General features: G+C 37.4%; 1 protein-coding gene and 1 pseudogene across 1 annotated transcript in view; one reads left to right on the forward strand and one right to left on the reverse strand.

Annotated features, from left to right (window-relative positions):
* Positions 1-2694: 2694 nt before the first annotated feature.
* Positions 2695-4282, reverse strand: LOC101839033 (annotated as a pseudogene).
* Positions 4283-10484: 6202 nt separating this feature from the next.
* Positions 10485-22247, forward strand: part of LOC101838492 (dipeptidase 2-like) — a 120253-nt gene continuing 108490 nt past the window's right edge. Inside the window, 2 exon segments of the mRNA XM_013116478.3 lie at positions 10485-10592; positions 11894-11972. Of these exon segments, the coding sequence (XP_012971932.1) occupies positions 10485-10592; positions 11894-11972 (187 nt within the window).

Below are 22247 nucleotides of genomic sequence, written 5' to 3' on the forward strand. Positions count from 1 at the left end.
GTCCCTGCTATAAATTAATTAGAATAACTCATTTTCTCCCATATTTCCAGAAATTTCTATAATCCAGAAATGAGAATCTCATGCAATTTTTGAAAGACAGGCGAAAAAAATCACTTTACTCTTTCTTTCACAAATGCCTGCTTTTGATCCTCTGAAAAAAATACACAAACAAGTGGGTCTTGTATCCTTACTACATTTAAAATAACTCAATCATATTCATTAAGAGCATAGATAGCTAAAAGCCCCCACACTTAGTCCCAAGCAGCATGAGGTCATCAATCTATGAGGGAATCAGATATTCATCAACATTAATCTTAATTTCAAAAATTACATTTGAAGATTTAATTTTCTTGTCCCATGTCTGGACAAGCAATATGAAATAATCATTGGGCTCTTAATTGTGTTTACTTCTATGACTTCATAAGAAGACAACCCTAGACATTATTTGCAGAAATAAAAAGTATCATTGATAATACTCATTAGCACCATATTCTTGTCTGTAGTCTCAACAACTAGGTCTGTCAGAGATGAAAAGCAAATGTAAAATACAATTCTTAGCCTTGGTGAACTCTGAAACCCACCCAAAAAAACCATGTTTACCTGCTACCACAGCAGAGGTGAACACTACAATTTTTTTCCCTCAAGTGGATCAGTAGCTACTAAAAAAATGAATATTTTATTTAGAATTATACTCATTTAATCAAACTATCATATTGTTAATTTTTAACTTTAAACAAAACTCTATTACACATAGGTGGTCATATAACTGGATACTTCTCTACTCTGTGCACAATTATTCTTCCTTTCCACAGAAAGACTGCTTCTGAACATCTCATCTGGGGATGCAAGCACTGCAATACTCACTATAACAGAATAGTAGAAATACCTCAATGACTTAAGCTGAAATCTGGACACTGATATAAGGCTCTTGTACCCAGTATCAGGAATGTACAAACGTCTTCACTCAAAAAAATCTGGAGTAAATTATATGTAGTAATCGACAATGATACCAATAAGCCATTATATATTGTCAGTGGAAACCAGTAACTGTTGATTATAGTGATCAACCAGCTGGCCCTTTATTCAGTCATTTTCTTCAGATTATGTCTCTGAAGTTATCAGCAAGGGACCTGCTGTGAGCATCCCATCACAGGTCACTGAAAACAGCATTGTAGAACCCAGCGGTGATGGTGCACCCCTGTTACCCCAACACTCAGGAGGCAGACACAGGTGGATCTCTGTGAGTTCATGGCCAGTCTGGTCTACAAAGTGAGTTTGAGGACAACCAAGGCTGTTATACAGTAAAACATTTTCTCAGAAAGGAGGATAGAGAAAGAAAGAGAGGGAGGGAGGGAGGGAGGGAGGGAGGGAGGGAGGGAGGGAAAGAAACAGAGAACAAAAAAGGAAGGAAGAAACTATTCTAGGAGTTAGAACATGCCACCTCCCACACATCCTCCCTTTCCACTCATTGCTTCCATTTGGGGGTTCTTTTCTTCTGTAGGAATTTCTGTCACTACAGCTTCTGCTGTAGTTAAAAATAAGACCACCCCAGCAGTGTCCAGTAAAGCAGTTCTCACAACCTTCGTTGGATCATTGATTCTTTTTCCCACCATGTTCACAAGGTCTCTGAGTATAGCATCATGACCAATTTCCAAGGAACTTTAAAGAATTTACTCAGCTCTCAAAGATCTTTCAACACCTGCATTCTGAGCAATAGTCATTGCAGGCATTTTGAGTGCTCTTTAGTAATTTCTATACCAACATACTCATCTTCATTAGCTGGCTTTAACTAAGCCAAGCTGGGATGCACTAGAGCAAGGTGCAGCCCCCTCCAAGAACAATGCCTTCTTCAATAGCAGCTCTTGTAGCATTGAGTTCATTCATAAGTTTGGCTGCCTTCTTATCTTTTCAGCATCTCTTGCCCCTCCATCCTTCACCACAGCTACACCTGAAGGTTTAGCGTGTCACTCACTCAGCTTTCCCTTTTTCATATTCACTACTTGTGCTGTCTAACTACTCAGTGATTTCTTGAAGACATTTTTCTTTTTTAATTTTAATTTTTTTGTTTTCGATACATGCCGACCACAGTTTCCCCAACCTCCAATTCTCTCAGCACCCTACTCCTCTCCCCAGATACAGTTCTGTTCAGTTTCCCTTCAAAAATGAGCAGGCCTCTCAGGGATATCAGCAGAACATGGAATAGCAAGATACAATAAGACTATGCACATACCCTCATATCAAGCTTGGGTGAGGCAATCCAATAGGAGGAAAGCAGTCCCAAGAGCAAGGGGAAAGTCAGAGACATCCCTCACTCCCATTGTTACACGTGCCACAAAACACCAAAATCATAACCATATATGTATAACATATGTAGAGAACCTAGCTCAGATCCATGCAAGGTCCGTGATTGCCACTTTGGTCTCTGGGAGGCCCTACGAGTCCTACTTGATTGACTCTGTGAGCTGTGTTCTGCTGACATTCTCAACCCCTCGGGCTCCTACAATTGAATACATTTTTCAGTTTGAGCTTTGTCACCTTTTCCTTTCAAAAGCATGCCATTTTTAATAAAAGTGGCCTCTCCAACTCTTCCTAAGTCATGAGCTTGACCATATTCAACAACTCCAAATATTGCACCAGTAGCAATAGACCCATCTTTAGGCTGCTTCTTCCGATATTCCCCAAAACATAGAGCTTTCACTGAAGACCAATGTTTATTCTATTCAAAATCAGTGTGCTTAGAACCTCTCCATCAACATCTGGAATAATTATGACCAAGGGCTTATGATAAGCATGGCCAGTTTCAAGAGCAGATTCAATGGACTAAACACTAGACCTTATTTTGTTTCATTCAATAGACTATAGATACCTTGAAATTCACATTTTTTACCTTTTGAAGTGTTAATGCAATATGGGAAAATGTATCCTCACTCAAACTTCATGTTTTGAATAACTTGTAATTCATCAATAATTTTTCTACCCTTTGCTATGGTGATTCCCTTTCTTTCAACTCCCCTCATTGTATCAAAAATGATGTTTCCAGTGTCTGTCTCTGTTTGCAGAAATTGTAGAAACCTGAACAATTTCTTTAGGGTTTGTGACAGGTGTAGACTATTGTTGTTTGTTTGGTTTGGTATTTTTAAGTTTAGTAATTACAACATCAACAGTCAACATCACACCTCTCTGATTTCCACTGGATAGGCCCCTTTGCTGATTTCCTCAAAGCCCTCCTTGGAGATAGAACATCCTAGAAAGTAGCAGTAATGGAACCATCTCCAGCCTCTCCATGTTACTGGCAACATCTTGAACAAGTTTAGCTCTGATGTTTTTATATTTATCCTTTAAATCAATTGAGTTTTCAACAGTGACCCCATCTTTTGTTTCTTTGGGACTTTCTTAAATCTCTTCAATAGTCACCATTCTTCTCTTTAGCCCCATTTTAACAGTTATAACATCTGCTAAAAGGTTTACATCTTGAAGCATTAAAGCTCAGGCATTCCCACCAAGTTTTATATCTTCAGTATAGGCCCGCTCATTGTGTCCTCACAGAGCCTCTTCTCTATACAAACTCATCCTGGATTCTCTTCCTCCCCTTATATGGACAGCAGTCAGACTGTCCTGTGAACATTTCAATGACCCTGTTTTAATTTTATCTTCTACTTAACGGTTCTATTTCTATTGTCACATACCCAGACTCAGGGGTCTAGGATGGTATTAGCATATACTTTTGGGGAAAACAATTCAGACTCTAACACTAGGCAAACATGTAACCATAATAAAGCATAATAGCATAAGCCAAGAGATGATATGGCAAAGCTCTGTAGCAGGAATTAGAATAACAGAGAAGAAATGAGAGTGGTATTTTCTGGTAACATTATTTGACAGCATCTGTTCCACATACTTTACATGTGTTTTCTGAGCATCATTGCCATCAATCACGAACCTCCCTCCTCTAGCCATTTTAGAAAGGACACTGAGGTGCCAGGAGTGGAAGACTTCTTCACGTAGTGAACTAGGAAATGGCAGAACTGTTTAAGGAGCAGTTCTGTGTCTATGTACACTTGTCTTCCTCAAGTGTTTCCCTGGGAAATATGATTATCTCTATGAACATTTTCCTGGGTGAATGTCTCTATACCAATGCATGTCTGATATCCATAGATAGCTGAAAATACCATCAGATCCCCTGCAAGCAGAATTGTGAGTGGTTCTGAGCTTCCATGTGGGTTCTAGGACACAAACCAGGCTCTTCTGTAGGAGCAGCAGGTTCCTTTAAGGGCAAAGCCATCTCTCTAGGCCCTCTCCCTGCAAGATGTTGATGATGGCCTGGTTCTGCCAATCACAAGTTGTTTGCTCTTGAAGACCTCATTTCACCAAAATGGAATTCAACTTACTTCTCAGTAATAATTTTTTCAATATTAGGATTGAAAATTTTTCTTATTGCATATTTTTCTGTCATATAAATGTGATGTGCTTCACAAATACATTTTAGAAATTACAGAGAAATTAAAATTAATTACAATTTGCTATTCTAGTAAACATACCATAAATTCATGAATAAGACTCCTTTCTGGTTTAATCCTAGTAAATGTGAGATAATAGAATATTCCTTTTGTTTCACTTAGGTTTGAAGAAAAGAACCCAACTCACCACTAGAGATCCATGACACATTAGCAAAACTGAAGTAAAATAGAAAAAAATAGTTACATTCTATCAAGATCACCTTAGCATCAGAAAAACTTGTTTACCTTACAGATGCTTATCCCCAAAGCATGTTGGAAATGTCACACACACGTGCATGAATGTATGTCAGCTTTGGGGGGAGGGGGTAAACGGAACCTAGGGACCAGAGCCAAAAGGTAAGAGAGATATAACCCTGAAAGACTTTCTGAAAATAAAGACAAAGGAATATTAAAGGAGGGAGACAAAAGAAAGCCCCAGACAGAAGATACTTTTTGAGCTGCATCCAAATGGACTCATAATGGACCTAACAGCGACTTGAGGTGAAAAGCAAAGAACTGTGTTGCACTGTTCTCTGGACGCAGCATTTGATTATCTAAGACTTTCCAGTAATGGACTATATGCCCTTCCAAAACTTAAGTGGCTATACAATGTATTTCTAAATATGTAGTGGAACACATAAATTTATGGCATGCCCCATTTATATTACTTAGTAATTTATAAGTATTTTAATGTGATTGTACAGCTTTCATAACCTACCTCCTTCAATGGCTTCCAAGGATCATTTCAAGTCACCAGTGCCTATAAATGCTGAGCCATCTCAACCGCTTCCATAATCTTAATTGTGTGTCAACATAATACACAAATGAATATGTATACCAAACACATTAGTTATTTTTGAACTTTGGAATTGTTTTCATTTTGAATATCAGGGTAGTTATGTGCTCAAAAAAGCAGGTTATCATTTTAAGCTTTCAATAAATTCTTGGTCACAATATTATTTTCTATATAGAGAATCATGATATCAGAATATCATAATAAATGACCACACAGTAAAAACACAAATCAACAAGAAGCCACACAAAATAATGCAGATTTCTTTTTTGAGAGATTAAACCTTAAAGCATAGGTAGTTAATGGAACTAGACATCACTCTTCTCCTACAAACCCAGCTACTCCATAAACTTAAGGAGGTCCATGGAACTTTCTAAAACAAGAAAATGTATGTCTCCATGAGGTCTTTGATGTTAATTGAAATCCAACTGAAACAACATAAGGGAAAACCATGTAGTCCCAAGAGAAAACAATAAAAACAAAACATTTCAATGTCCACGATAATTAAGATGTAAGTTGAACTCTGGAATATTACACAGAGAAATGGTTATGAAACATTTGAAGATGGCAGCTCTTGACACAGACATCTTGGTGTACCATGGGAAAACAGCTAGATGTGTACACTGAGACAGTCTCTATTACAATTTTTGAAAGGAAGTTCTTCACTTGTTGTAAAGCAAATGCACTACACTATCACATGGGAGGAAAATGTGTCTTCTTTCTATACATACAAAAATAAATAGGTAAAACAATTGTGAAATCAGAAATAGTATGTTTTCTGTTTGCCACAGTGATTTTAAGGATGATCAAAGACCCTGATTTTGAACTTCACATTTTTTAAAGTAACTCCAGTATCAGTGATAGCAGTAATATTCTGAGATATCTGGTCCTTTGATGCAACGAAGTAATAGACTTTACAGATCTATTTCAATGATGCTATATTAGTAAATTATTTGAAGTCAATAAATGTATCTGGGAAAGGAACTATGGAAAGGCAAGTTACAGGATGCCAGCTCAAATTCACTGGACTTGACAGTCCAAGGAAAATTTGACTTAACTATATTCACACTGTTAAAACAGTATATAGTAACTTCACTGTTAAATTTTTATGATGTAATAAGTGTATTCCAAAAGAGTTCGCACAGTATCTCTCAATTCTTCCTTCCTGATAAATCCCAGAAGCAGATAAAGGGAAATCACTGTCATTTGTAGAAACCAATAAAAAATGTAGAATCAAATAAGTGATGAAAGTGATATGAAGGGAAGGGAGACTCTTGAGTTAAAGAATGTGACATAGAAAATGCGGGACTTCGGGAGACATGATAAGGCAACATTTAGAGTACAGGAATAGAAATGTATAGGTGTCCAGTCACTCATACAAGTAATTAGCACTGTAATGTGCCAGCAACCATGCAAGGTATTAGGGGACAAGGAGTCATGCTGATTTCAATTAATTAAAAAGTTGGCAAGAAAGAGAATTTCAAATTAGTGAGTATATTCATTGGCCTTCTATCTTATAGAACAAAAAGCTATTCTTAGTCACATATGGAATTTAAAGGGATTCAACATCAAGCAATCTTCACTCTACGCATCCATTCCTTCATCTGACCATTTAGTACTGAGTATATCTATGAGCCACACACTCCATGGAGTGCTGACGATATACAAAGTTATGGCAAAGTTACTTTCCTTTTCATTTTAGTATCCAGGTCACTGGAAAGGTGTCATATTATTTAATGCAGTTGTCTAGAGCATGACAGAATCCGCAAATCAAAAGAATATCTCAGGGACAGAAAAACAGCTCAGCAAATAAAAGTGCAGTAGATGCTCTTCTAAAGGACCACACAATGGCTCAAAACTGTAACTCCAATCTCAAAGATCCAATGTCCCATCTGGTCTCTGAGGGCACCAAGCTGTCATGAGATGCACGTGCACACAGACAAAACATCTGTAAACATAGGATAGAAATAACTTTAGGAGAATATTTCAAAATATTTGCTGTTTCTGCTTGCAAATTGATTCCTTCCAACAAAAACTAAAAGCAGTCACCTTTGAGTCTCTGCTTTGGGGAAGTTTCCTTCCCGCTCTCATGGAGGCAGAGTCAGAACTAGGGATGCTTTCTTTTTCTGGCCCTCACAGATGTCTTGGTCCTAGAGAAAAGTTAGAAGTTTTTTTAAAAGTTAAAACATCACTTAAAGCCAAAAAGATGTTCTTGTAATCCTGCTAAGAGCTGGATTGGTCAGAATGTGCATTCAGCATACCTTGAGCAGGCTAACTCACATACACTGTTCCACCAAACCCAATGGACATCAAGAGAGCACTACACAGTCATTCCCTGTTCTCCTTCCTGCCAGCCATGAAGCCAACAGCATTGATTTAAATAGTAAAAAATATCAGTGTCAGTAACTGAATTTTCTCATCAAACACAATTTTCAATGACAGCAAAAAAGAAACTCAACTCTAAGTGATTGATTCTTGAAGGTCATCTGAACCCATTTAGGTTCTAATACAAGCTGCTTCATGTTGAAAATCTATGTTGAACATTATTGAACATATGTCCTTATGATATGACTATGCATCCTTTGGGTATATGCCTAAGAGTGGAATTACTGGATCTTGAGGTATACTGATTCCCATTTTCCCGAGAAACTGCCATACTGATTTCCAAAGTGGCTGTACAAGTTTGTCTTCCCACCAGCAATGGATGAGTGTTCCCTTTCTCCACAATCTCTCAAACATAAACTGTCATTTTTTATTTTAGCCATTCTGACAAGGATAAGAGGTATCTTAGAGATGTTTTCATTTGCATTTCCCTGATGGCTAAGTATGTTGAGCAATTTCATAAGTGCCTTTCGGCCATTTGAGATTCCTCTATTGGGAATTCTCTATTTAGATCTATACAACATTTTTAAATGGATTATTTGATTTTGGTGACTAGTTTCTTGAGTTCTTTGTATATTTTGGAGATCAGGCCCCTATCAGATGTGGGGTCGGTGACAGGTATGGGCTTTGGGAACCCATTCCTTATGGAGAAATACACTTTCAGCCTAGATACATGGAGGGCCTAGGCCCTCCCTGAATGATGTGGCAGACTTTGATGATCCCACATGGGAGGCCTCACCCTCCCTGAGGAGTGGATGGGGTGGATGAGGGGAAGGGGGGAATGGAAGGATGGGAGAGAGGGGGAACTGGGATTGACATGCAATACAAGCTTGTTTCTAATTTAAATAAAAAGTAAAACCAATCTTGTTTTACACACCAATCCCAGTTCCCTATCCCTCCCATCCTTCCAATCCCCCATCCCTCCATGCTACCCCCCCATCCATTCCTCAGGGAGGGTGAGCCTCCCATGGGGAATGAAAAAAGAAAGAAAATCTGTTTTGAACACATTTTAAACAATCTATGAGCATCAACAATGGAAAAGTCCCAAACGTTTGTGATGTGACTTTTAAGTATTTACTCATATAAGCTTCCTACAGAAAATAAATGTGTCTACTCATTTCATTTTCATTAAAGTAATTGACTGATATACTACTACACATATTATTATTACATAAAGAATGAAAATATTATATAGACCGGGAAAAAACACTGAAAGAAACACAACTAAGATCAAAGCAGCAGTAACTCCTAATACTCCTGTTTTACAAAACTGCACCCGCACCCTCCACACTGCCCACATCATCCTCACAGAGAACTTACACCTTCCATATTCACTAAAGCACAGTGTTCGAGAGGACAATTACCACATTCTCAGAAACACTGTCTGCTAACCCCTGGACACACCTCTACTGCTTTAATGGAATGAGTTAAGGTTAAGTCAGGCTTGCAACTATTAACTGCATTGTTCTCTATCACTGCTTAGAGCTTTATTTGATGTTAATTTATCTGTCTTTGCTAAATGGCAAGTAGGTGGACTGCAAACAGAACAGTGGAATGGCCCTGCATGTGCTTGAAGGTTCCTGCCACTCAGCTTAAAAAGGTCACTGATTCAACGCTCTAAGCATTAGAAATAAAGACTTGTTTATGGCTGTAACAGTTCCATGGCTTCCACAGCTAACAACTAGAAGTGACTCATGGAGATAACATATTAGCAAGAAAAACACAATAGATAGTGGTAAAAGGAAAAAAAATGTATTCTGATGGCTAATCAGCTCATATGTAATACATCATTTTGGGGGGTTCAGAGTATATAACATTTTAATCATGTAATTACATAAAGAATGATGTAAATTTTAAAGATCAAATATATAATTTTAAATTTAAATTAGTTTTAGCCATCTTTTACTCCATTTCACCCTAGGGCACATAGATGGACACAAAACAAACCTATCTGCCTAGTCTTCTAATATTTTAGAATAAGTATTCTTAGAAGCTTACAACCAAAAGCTTGGAAAGCCTTAGTCCATTCAAACCAGACAACAGCCCCCTTTATAATTTGTCTACCATAAATGCAGGGCCAGACACATTATCTTCCCTATTCACAGTCCCTTTCCCCTTGACACAAGCCAGTGTGTGGTGAGACGTGAGAGGGGCAAAGCAGAGAGGATGATCAATAGATGTGCAACTGGACCACAAGAAATCTGATCCCCAGTGTCTCAAGCAGCCTAGGAGGGCAAGAAGTTAATGGGGGCAAGATAGCAAATCTACACTATGATTTAATTTGCAAGTTGAAACACTGTGACTATTTTGCCAAGAAGTCTTTTATCACATTTCCTTCTGTAGTAGAAATCCATGACTATCAGTCTTTTATTCAATTTGAATTAAACACACAGACAGGAAAGAGAAGTCAAATCCCCAAAGGCTTCTCATTTGACAAATATTTTAGTGGATTTCATAAAACCAAGTTTTGTTCTGGTTATATCCTTGCTTTGCATGTTAAGAAACAAAGCCACGCTGTAGTTTGAAATGATTACATCAAAGCTGCATCTAAAACCTACATCAACATAACCAAAACCAAGATTCATTCAAATATGTGTACAGGCAACTATAATCACCATTCTATGTGCTAGATAGAGAGACTCAATATAAGAGATGTCTATGCCCTCGGTAAATAATGATATTTATAAAGCAGAAGGCTAAAAATTTTTAAGTATGTAATATGTAATAAAATTTGTAAATATTTATAAATACTGCTGTATTGCATGTCATAAATAATAAAACCCAGAAAAACGGTTTAGTAAAATTCTTCCACAATGCAATTTAAACATGTTTTAGCATCAGCTGATGTTGACAGTGATGGCAATGATGATGCTATGATGTCATCATTCTCCAAAAATCTGAAGGGAACCATGAGGAAACAGGTAGGAGGCTTGAAAATGCTACATAAGGAAAAGCTTCCTGCAAATGATACATCTCTGAGCTAAATTTTCAAAGGTTAATAAGAAACATAATTCAATATGATGCAAAGTGTGTGAAGGGGAGCTCTTCCCTGAGCAGTTCAGAGCCCTTAAGAAGCACTGGACATGTAATATCTGCATTTTCTTGAGTGATAACTCAGGGAGAGTACCACACACAATGAAGATTCTTGTATCTGTACTCCAATTTACTTGTGTCCCCAGATTTTTATTTATGTAATCCTGTGAGAGTTTCTTGGATGATCAATTTATTAACATCAAATCTGGTAATGCAGAGCTTATTTATGCAAGATCCATTTGTCCTGGTATTTTGTATATAAACCAGTCATTTCATACCTGAGCACTATTAATATCTTTGGCTCTTAACTGCAACAAAGACCGTTTAGCTCTACTCATTTAAAGTATAGATGCTACAGTATATTGTTTATTCTCTATCATATGTCAATGTGACAACTGCTAGGTCTTGGAAATACATACAAAATAATAAATGCTGTTGCCAATTTGATAGGTCCCATCCAGGAGAGGAGAAAATGTCAAAACACTACTACTAAAAATACCACAGTGTTTGAATTTTAATCATTGAAATGCAAGATACACTGAAATTGCCCAAGAGTCTTATGTATGGGATGGCTGCTCATGAAAATAGGCCTTCAGAGATGTTCTTATGGGCTGGAGAGATGACCAGCAGGAAAAAGTGCTTGCTGCTCTTTCAGTGAGCTCAAATTTGATTTCAAGCACATGTGTCAAGGTGGACCACAACCAACACAAGCATACAGCATATGCTCACAGATACACAAAAGTATGTACAACGAAAAATAAAAATGAATACTTTTAAATGAAAACAGAAACAGTCTTAAATCTAGAGGGCAAAGGGTAATAGGCCTTTTTTTCCTACTTTTCTTGTAATGAAAATAGATTTTTTAATGAAATATATTTTGATTTCCCCTCCTTAATTCCTCTGAATCCTTTGAGCAAATAAAAAATACATGAATGCAAATTCCAGAGATGTGATAGTTTGGATATTCAAGAAAATTAAGGAAGCTGAAAAGCAATTAGAAAGGAAATAGCTACCAAAATAGTGGACTAGTCATGTCAAGCATTATAGGCCATCAGAAGGCTTCCATCTTTCCCTGAGAGTCATAAGATGACTTTGAAAAATGCAGCAGACATGCATTTTAAAAGGTCATTCTGTTAATATACATTGGACAATTAAAAGCTGTGATGATTAAATTATGTTGTTGTTCCAGGTATTCATGGAAAAAAAACAAGAGTGTAAAACAGGAAAAGTATGGCAAAAGGGCAAGGATAATATGATCAACCGATGGGGTATAAAAGGCTTCATGTAACCATACTATGCATCATAAATAATCAAATTGAAATTTTATAGATGTCCCTCAACTGAAGAGTGGCTAGAGAAAATGTGGTACATTTACACAATGAAGTACTGTTCAGTGGAAAAAAACAATGGAATCTTGAAATTTGCAGGCAAATGGATGGCTCTAGAAGAAACCATCCTGTGTAAGGTAACCCAGTCACAAAAAGACAAACATGGTATGTACTCACTCATGTATGTATTTTAGACATAGAGCATGGGAGTGCCAGCCTACAATCCCACTGGGAGAGTCTGGGAAACAGAACCTTCAACCAATGACTGATGGAATCAGAGGCAGACACCTACAACTAAACACTGAGCTGAACTCAAGGAACCCAATGACAGACAGGGAGGACTGATGAGCATAGGGGTCAAGACTGGGCTTGTTTAACCCACAGAAACAGCTGACCTGAACAAGGGGGAGCTCTTGAACCACAGACTAATGGCTGGCAATCCAGCATGGGACTGATCCAGACCCCCTGAATATGGGTGTCAGTGAGGAGGCCTAGGCAGTCTATGGGCCTTGTGTAATAGATCAGTATTTATCCCTGGCATACAAATGGACTTTGGATCCCCATCCCACAGTGAGAGATTCTCTCTCAGCCTGGACTCTTGGGGAAGGGCCTAGGCTCTGCCCTGGATGAAATGACAGACTATGGATACCTCCCATGGAGGACCTCACCCTCCCTGTCGAAAGGAGTGGGGATTGGGGGAGGGAGGATTGATGGGTTTGTGGGAGGGTTTGGGAGAACGGGAGGGAGAGGGAGCTGGGATTGACATGTGAAGCAACCTTGTTTCTAATTTAAAATTAAAAATTAAAAAAAGACGAAAAATTGTAATGACAATAAAAACACATCATTTTGTATTTTAAATTAAGTAGTCTAGTCATAAGAATAATTCAACTCTTCTATGTATAGAAGGCCATTCTTGATTCCACTGAGAACCGTTTATAATTTTATAAATTGTCATGGAGTAATCACAACAGATTATTAGATGATATTTATAGAACTCACTCTTTAGACCAAAAGAGTAAAAAAGATGAATATATTCAAGATGGCACTAGTCTGGACAGTAACCAGACTATCCCTTCAAGCCTGTGACAGTACCCTTATAGTTATAGTGGATTTCTCTGTGTATAGATTCCAAATAGTCCAGATTAGACAGTGTACAGTTTGTGAACAGTTCTAGGTGACAAGCAGGAGCTGTTGTGCAATCTCTGTCACGTAAATAAGAATCAGGAAAATGGGAATCACTCTACCTGAAGATCCAGCAATTCCACTCTTAGGCATATATGCAAAGGATGCTTATTCATACAACAATGACATGTGTTCAACTATGTTCAAAACAGATTTTCAACATGAAGCAACTTGCATTCGAACATACATCGTCCACTGGAGAAGGAGAAAGGTGCAAGATCTCCTGAGCTAATTGGAATCATGTGGGAGGATAGAGGGAGTTAGGATAAAGAGAAGGGGAGAAGAGGAGGGGAGAGGAGGACATGAGGGAGCAGGAAGATTGAGTCAGGGGGCAGGGGAGGAGGAGAGAGAGACATGTAAAGCAAGATTGTTTCTAATTTATATTTAAAAAAGAGAGGGAAAATGTACAATAATGAGGCAAAGAATTGTGTCAATAAGTGTCTTGTAAAAACAAACAAAAAAAGCCGTCGGGTTCACTAAATTCAGTTCTGGGATCACAGTACAGACTGAAGCTCTGTGCTGTCAGGCTGCATTCTGATGCTTATTGTCTGGGATTCCCAAACTGTGAAAGTTTCCTGATGGGGTACTTGCTCAATTTTCTGGTCTGATCTTTTATTATTATTATCATTATTATTATATTAATTTTAAATAGCTTGCTTCACATGTCAATCCCAGTTCCCTCTCCCTCCCCTCCTCCCGCACTCCTCACCAGCCCCCCCAGCCTCCCACCCTATGGCCACTTCCTTTCACATAGGAGATATCTAGAGTCTGTCATTTCACTCAGGGCAGGGTCCAGGCACTCCCCTAAGAGTCCAGGCTGAGACAGCATCCTTCTTTGTGTTATGGACACACAAAGTCAGTTTGTATGCCAGGGATAAACACTGATCTACTGCCCAGGGCCCCATAGGTTGCCCAGGCCTCCTCACTGACTCTCACACTCAGGAGGTCTGGATCAGTCCCATGCTGGCCTCCCAGCTGTGTAGATATTCTTCAGTGAGTTGGTACAGGAGACCACTTCCTGAACATAGCACCAGTGGCACAGACACTGAGATCGACAATTAACAAATGGGACCTCCTGAAACTAAAAAGCTTCTGTAAGGCAAAAGACACAGTCAACAAGACAAAAATGCAGTCCACGGAATGGGAAAAGATATTCACTAACCCCACATCTGACAGACGGCTAATCTCCAAAATTTACAAAGAACTCAAGAAGCAAGTCTCCAAAACACCAAAGAATCTAATCAAACTAAATAGAGAATTCTCAATAGAGGAGGCTAAAATGGCCAAGAGACACTTAAGAAAGTGCTCAACATCCTTAGCTATCAGGAAAATGCAAATCAAAACAACTTTGAGATACCATTTTACTCCTGTCAGAATGGCTAAAATCAAAAACACCGAAGACAATTTCTAGTCTGATCTTTATTCACAGGACACTCAAGGTCTTACTCTAATCCCACACTTGCTACAAAAGACAAACTATAATATCCCCATGCATAAAGAGTCTCAGATCTAGGAATCAACCAAGAATGTATCAAAAAAGGTCTTTTTAAAATTTTTATAATCGGTATTTTTAAGAAATTATAGTATTGGCATTACAAAAGCTTCCTAGGCAAAAGATATTATACAGATATGATTAAAAACAAGAATGACCAAAAAAGAATGACAAACTTGATTTCATCAAAAGTTAAGTGAATTGTGATACAGAGTAAGCCCTTTCTGTACTAATTTTTTGATGTGTAATAAACAAAAACATGGTAAACTAAATAATAGCATTCTAGAAATTATTTGGAGGAAAAAAAGGAACCATCCTCACAACCAAAAAAAATCACCTGGCTAAAGATTAGCAAGATGTTTGAGCTCACTAGGTAAAGTAAGCAAAAGAAAAAATAAATTGAGGATAGCTTACTATTACTTTCACCAAAATGGAAATATCATACCAGAGATTAATGATGAAATAAACATCAATAAAGTCTTTGTGAGCATGCAAGTTAGTTCAGTTAAAGAGAGAAATCCATATGCAACACATGCACTTCTAGAAATATAATATGCACTTTATGAGTCTAATATGGACAATTATAATTTAGTGAAATTGTAATAAAAAGAAAGAATACACTTGAGAAGTATTGGTGAAGAATATGGATATAAAAGTTAGTTGCAGCTATATTTGTAATATAGGAAAAATTTTGTGACAAAATACCATATATGAGAACATCTGTTCTACTCAAATATGCTTCCCAGCATTCTAGACGCTCAGTGAGTATAAGATTAAGACACCAGCAGATTGAAAATCTGATAAGGGTACCCAGTTCACTGATGGCAGTCTCTTTTTTTTACCTCTATATTACATAATCAAAAGAGCTCCCTCAGGCCTCTTTCATAGGGAGCTAGTTATAAGGAGTCCACCTTCATGACATGGTAACCTTCTGGTGCCATCACATTAAAGGTCAAGATTTTAACATGCAAATTTTGGATAGAAAGAAACACAGATCATGGAAATCATAATACAGGCAAATCAAAGCATGAATAAAAGATAAAGATATGGAAACAGTATATAGTGTTTCCTTTTAAATAACACATCTCTGTATTATTTCATGCTTTAAGGTATATGCATTTCTTCTGGCGTTAATGTAATAATCTACTCTAGCTGGAAAAAATAGTGATAATGTGCATCAATGTCTAAGACTGTTTTTCGTTTGCTTGCTCGCCTCCTTGTTTTTGAAGAGAGGCTGATCTGGGCTGGTAAACTTTGGACACCAGACTGGACTCAAACTTTCAGAGAAGTTCCTGCCTCTTTCTCCAAAGTGCTAGGCTTATACACAGGCACCCCCTTACTGGGAACCCTGTTAGTTTCTATAGAGACCAAATAGTCCTCCTTCACTCTGTGTGGCAGGTAAATTTCTGGTCAATTTTCAAGATCAAATTCAATCATCACAGTATTTCTTGTTGTCCTTTTTGTGTATTTTTGAAACAAAATATATAGAACAAGATAGCTTGAAACTTGGGGTGATTCTCCTGCCTCAGGTCCTATACACTAACTATAGTCTAGAGTTACCGGACTCACCTTCATCACAGTATTTCTTTTTTAATTTACTACTTATTAGCTTGCTGAGAATTTCACACAGGGGCACAGTATATTTTAATCACATTTATCCACAACTCCTTTTGACCCACCCCCAACTTCATGTCCTCTCTTATTTTTTATAACACCATGAGTTCACTTTGTATTATTCATATACTCATTGATATGGATCCAGCCACTAAAGTATGGTAGACCCATCAGGGCCCATATCCTTCAAGATAACTAACCCTTCCTCTCTGCAAAAGTCAATAGCTCCTCAAGTAGAGGTAGTAGTTCATGAGCCCTTCCCTGTTCCATGTTAGAATGTTGACAGTCTTGATCTTGTGCAGACAACCACAGCTGCTTTGAACTCATGAGTGCAGTTCCTATCATATCCAGAAGTCACTGCCTTAGTCTAGATCTTCTCAGCCTCTGGATTTTATAATCTTTCCATCCGCTCTTCAGTAATGGTCTGTGAGCCCTGACATTTATGACATTTATAACTGATCTCTTCACAGACATTGTTCTCTGTGGTTGGACCAGTCGTGAGTTTCTGCATTCACCACAATCCACTACACAAAACAATGTCTCTGACCATCTCTGAGATTGGACTTACTCATTTGGCATAGAAAAATAAATTTAGAAGGTAGTTTGATAATATAATCATTTAGCAGAATGATAGAATGATAATAGTAGGTTTACACCTGGGCCTATTAAGCTCCCCAACTTTGAGGTTTGGTTCAAAATGACAGCACCAGGAATGGTCCTTAAACACAATCATGAAGTGGTTGGTTACGTCCATAGTATCTATCACACTATTACAACCATGGTCATTCCTTGCCATTCTGGTCATTATTTGTCATTACCATAGGTCACAGGATTTATGGATAGATAAGCTAAACAGCAGATAACAAGCCAATTTCTCCTTGAAGAAGGTATTTCACCCCTGGAATAGTATTTTGTTTGTTTGATTGTTTGTGTTGTTGGCAGCATATGGCTTCTGGGAGGATCATTATTCTACACCATAGTATTTCTTGATGGCTGGTTTATAGTTAATTCAAAATCTAAAACATGACAGCCATCTTGCTTAACTAGGAGATGTTTGACCTAAAGGGGGCTAGCAACCTCCCACACATTGTACAGACATCCAGTGTCAGAATCTCATCGGGTTTCTACAGGACTATGAAAGCATAGCACCTCAGGTTTCGTTGGAATAGTGAACTTACATATTTATCATTTTATTAAAGAGAATACATACATAAAGGAAGTTTTCCTGATGAAGTGCAATGGATAACAGTGAAAGGGAAGCATCCCTTGGCTCTCCTTCTTTTTACCTAATAAACATCACGGGGAAGTAAGCCATTTCCATAATTCATGGGCATCCTGTGATGTGCAAGGTTATTTTTGAATTTGTTTCTCCTGCAAGAAAAGGTTTCCTTCCTAAAATTAGATAGTGAGTCTACTTCCAAAGCCGGTAATCAAACATAAGTTAAAGCTCCTTAAATAAGGGAGAGAACATTTCAGAGCTCTGAAATCATTAGAAATAGGTCACTGAGCGCTTCAATAAAACTTCAGAAAAGGTTCCAATAAAAAAGGTATTCTCATTAAGAAGCTGTAAAGCAACCCTGCTATCAAACAGGGGGGAAATCACATACGCAAAAGCAGCAAAATATAGTCTATAAAGTCATTTAATGAAGCAGAAATTTGTATCTATGCCATACTTAATGCATTGCAAGAAATACCTCAGCAAATTCACTAATTATGAACCGAACATTATCCACAGTTATTATGGCTATTACTCAGCAATAGAAGATTTAAAGTTGGTTGTCTCTTTTACCATAGTTAGAGAAGAAATATTGGTTCATATACGGTCTGCTTAAATAGGTTAGGAAATGGGAGGGAATTTACTAACTACCCCTTTAATTATGCAAACAGAGTTTTCATAATTCTGAAACTGAATTCTACAACACCCACAGATCTCCCTATAATCTAGCTGTAAATAATAATTACAGTGTTCAGAGTAGAAAACGCTGTATTTTATGTTAAAACACAGTCTCTATTATTACCTCCTGTTTTAAGTCATTTGATAACTCTCTAAAACTTTTCTGGCAGGAAAAATTTTTACTTTCTTTGGAAGTCCTATCTTTATTTTTATGAAAAATATTAGACAAATTTGCTCAATCATTTTCAAATTAGAGGATGGGGGGAGGAAATTTGCTGTTGAACTTTAAAATTCTATATTTAACTGGTCCTTGGTGGATTGCATAATCACTTCAAGATTGTGGATTAGCAATCAAAGAGAGCACAGACACTGACCTACATTAGAGAGACCATACATACACAACCAAAAGCCGACCCTGCTCTGAGGGCAGAAAGCTTCCAGGTAACCTTCAAGCTAAGTAACACATGACCCAGTATTCATGTGATGGGACCAGGAGAAAAAAACTGCATTGGGGGATAAGGAAAAGTGGCAGTCATACATGCCCTAGTATTAGACGTCAGACCTCCAAAAGCCAACTTACAACAAAAAGGTCACTTATCTGCTTACTATGCAGGTTGACATCTACATCTACTTGGGGCCCCACATTCTAGGACTTATCCTAGGGATTCTCATCAAAACATCCAATGCCATGGAGCTGAAACAGAAGTGGAATAGTCTCACGACTTTCCTGAGCTTCAGACGCGAGTGTTTCATAACTGCTTCACCATGGTGTTCATGCAAAACTTCACTTACCAAGTGCTATCAGTATTTAATCCTCTTGTGGTTCCCATTTGCATACAACAACCCTCCATCCACTCAAGTGATTTCTTAAGGTGTAAATCTAAGGTTATCCCTTGGTGGTTCCCTTCTTTCATCTTGTAATCTCTTCTCCAAGCTTCTCAGAGTTCATCCCTTTGTTTTTGTCTGTCTCTGTTGCACCGCCACTGTTAGGAGCACCAAAACTACTTTTCTGGATCTGCAGGTGAATCTAAAAAACATGCATGAGTCTTGAGTTCTCTTCTTAAACCTTGTATACAATTTTGCATTCAAAGTACTATAGTATTTTGTGCAAAGTACTAGTTTAGTAAAACAGAATTCAGTGATCTCCCAAATTCAAACTCCATTCTATTCCAATATGTACATTGTAGATGAAGTATAATTTCTAAAATGTAAATGTACCTATGACCTTCCATTGTTCAAAATTTCTAGAAAAGTTGTTTCTCTTAGGATTTGCCTCAACTTTTGTATATTTACATCGAACTGAAAACACTTAGTGTATATAAATCGCACTTACATACTGCTTACATTGGATTCTTTGTATTATTTACCCAAATACGTTTCCCTATTCTCCACAATCTCTCTTTTTTCAAGAGACAAGGACAGTCATGTTTTCTGTTAAAGCAGTAGAACCTCTCACCATTGTGTCACTTAGTAGATACTTCATAAATATTTATTGGAGTAACAAAGTTCACATCAAAGAACAATGATCAGAAGCCATGAGAAATCATTCTAACAAGAAATGTTACCGATTGGGTCCTAGAGTTAAACTAACTCCCCATGCTCATGAGTTATGCTGGAAAATATTTTCAGGAACAACTCATCAGAGTTATTAGTCTCTCTCTCTCTCTCTCTCTCTCTCTCTCTCTCTCTCTCTCTCTCTCTCTCTCTCTCTCTCTCTCTCTCTCTTTCCAACACAAATATTCCCAATATCCTAGGCCAAATGTTTCACAACTAACACTGCCTGTCTAATGAACAAGAAACACAAAAAATACCAAATGTATGACCTTAACATAAGTAGTATTTTCTCTTTCTGCAATTTACTACTTTCTAATGAATACATTTTTGTTCATTCTCTATTTCACCAACATGGGATCTGGCAAACCTCAACACTTATTCCATAGATGTTATTATGCTGTCATGCTCAAATTTTAGTCTACTTGTCCCAGGTTCCTAGATAAACTATTATTTCTGACTACCTACATAAAGGTGATTTCACATAAGATTTGAATCCATAAGTCTCTAGTCTGGTGGATATGGATTGATCCTCTGAGGGCCTCGATATACTTAAAATATAGAGAGGGAGGATCAATTTCTGATGGTTCCAGCTGAGTCTTCCTCAACCCTCTGTGGCATTTTACTATCAACACATGTTCTACTTTTTAGTAACTTCTCAATTCCGATACCCAGATGATTAATTTCTTATAATAGATTATATATGTATACATATATATATATATATATATATATATACATACACACACACACATACACGCACACACACACACACACACACGGCACACGGTTCTGTTTTCTCCAAGACCCATTAATTCTATTTCATTTCTATATATTCTTACCACATAAATAGAATAACATAACCCCATAGATTTTATATATATATACATATATATATATATATATATATATACATACACATACACACACACACACGGCACACGGTTCTGTTTTCTCCAAGACCCATTAATTCTATTTCATTTCTATATATTCTTACCACATAACTAGAATAACATAACCCCACAATTACATTAATAATTTATTACAGAATATCATCTTCTATACAGTTATTTTAAAAGTTATTAAATACTTCTTTTATGTACTAGACTATATATTATAGGACATTATATCATTCATTGTTTTATAAGCCCTTTACTACCTGGGGACATATTTTATACACTTAACTCTATATATCTTTTTATACGGTTCCTTCATAGTTTCTTGTTAAATGTTCCACATGTACATCAGTGAGAGATAGATGATATAGTAGATAGATAGATATACAGATGAGAAAGAGATGGACAAATGGATAATAAATATGTTGAGTAGTATTTAAATAGGTACATAAAAAATTCAATATTATTTGAGGTATGTTTCTATAAAATTTATATGCCAGTCATAAATTAGTTTGAATATTATACACAGCTTTAATCACTGAACTATTGTAGTTTTAACAGTGCAGTAGATATGTCCTGCATCCATTACCTTTTTGGCAAATTCTGGATAATCATATGTTGATTTTGAACAGAAGTTTGTGAATGACTGACATCTTTACCATCTATGGTAGCTCATGTGACTCTTGGTGACCATTCTTGGTAGTCAATTACATTTTGAAATTGACTTACCTGTCATTTACTGAAATCTACAGATATTATAAATCGCACACCTGGCAAAGTGGTATGTTTGGTTATTTCCTAACAAATAAAACAACTAAATTGATGTATATTAAAATAATGGATACATTCAATTTTGTATATACACTGAAAAAAGGCCATACCAGATATGTGATGGTGTCAAAGATTTTAACACAGTTGTTAACTATAGGAAACTGTGTTTATACAGAATTCAGAGGAAATAAGACCTGTCATTTCATCTTTTTAAGTTTTTTTATTTCCTTCATTTATTTGATAGGAAGTAAGGGCAATTCCAAATTCACAAGTTTGTCATGGTGTACAGATGTAGGTTAGAGGACACCTGTTACAGGAATCCATTCTTTTCTTCTACCACAAGGGTCCTGGGAACAGAACTCAACTCATCAGGCTTGGAGACAAGCACCTGTACCCACTGAACAATTTCATCAGCCCTTTCATTCTTCTAAAAGAATAAGCTCTTTACTCTTAGTCACAATAAAGGTCATCTATTTCCTCACTGGCAGAATAGAAAACTACTCAGAATCATAGATAAATGCCATCTTAAAGCTGTGAAATTATGAGAGCCTGCAGATCGCCTGGGAACTGCACAGAGCTCCCAATCCCGGCGGGAGCATCAGGTAAACAGGCCAGCTTCCCGGCCTGTGTTCCAGAGCCTGCAGATCACCTGGGAACTGCACAGAGCTCCCAATCCCGGCGGGAGCATCAGGTAAACAGGCCAGCTTCCCGGCCTGTGTTCCAGAGCCTGCAGATCGCCTGGGAACTGCACAGAGCTCCCAATCCCGGCGGGAGCATCAGGTAAACAGGCCAGCTTCCTGGCCTGTGTTCCAGAC

Source organism: Mesocricetus auratus, unplaced genomic scaffold, assembly GCF_017639785.1.
Source record: "Mesocricetus auratus isolate SY011 unplaced genomic scaffold, BCM_Maur_2.0 Super-Scaffold_100014, whole genome shotgun sequence".
Lineage (NCBI taxonomy): Eukaryota > Metazoa > Chordata > Mammalia > Rodentia > Cricetidae > Mesocricetus > Mesocricetus auratus.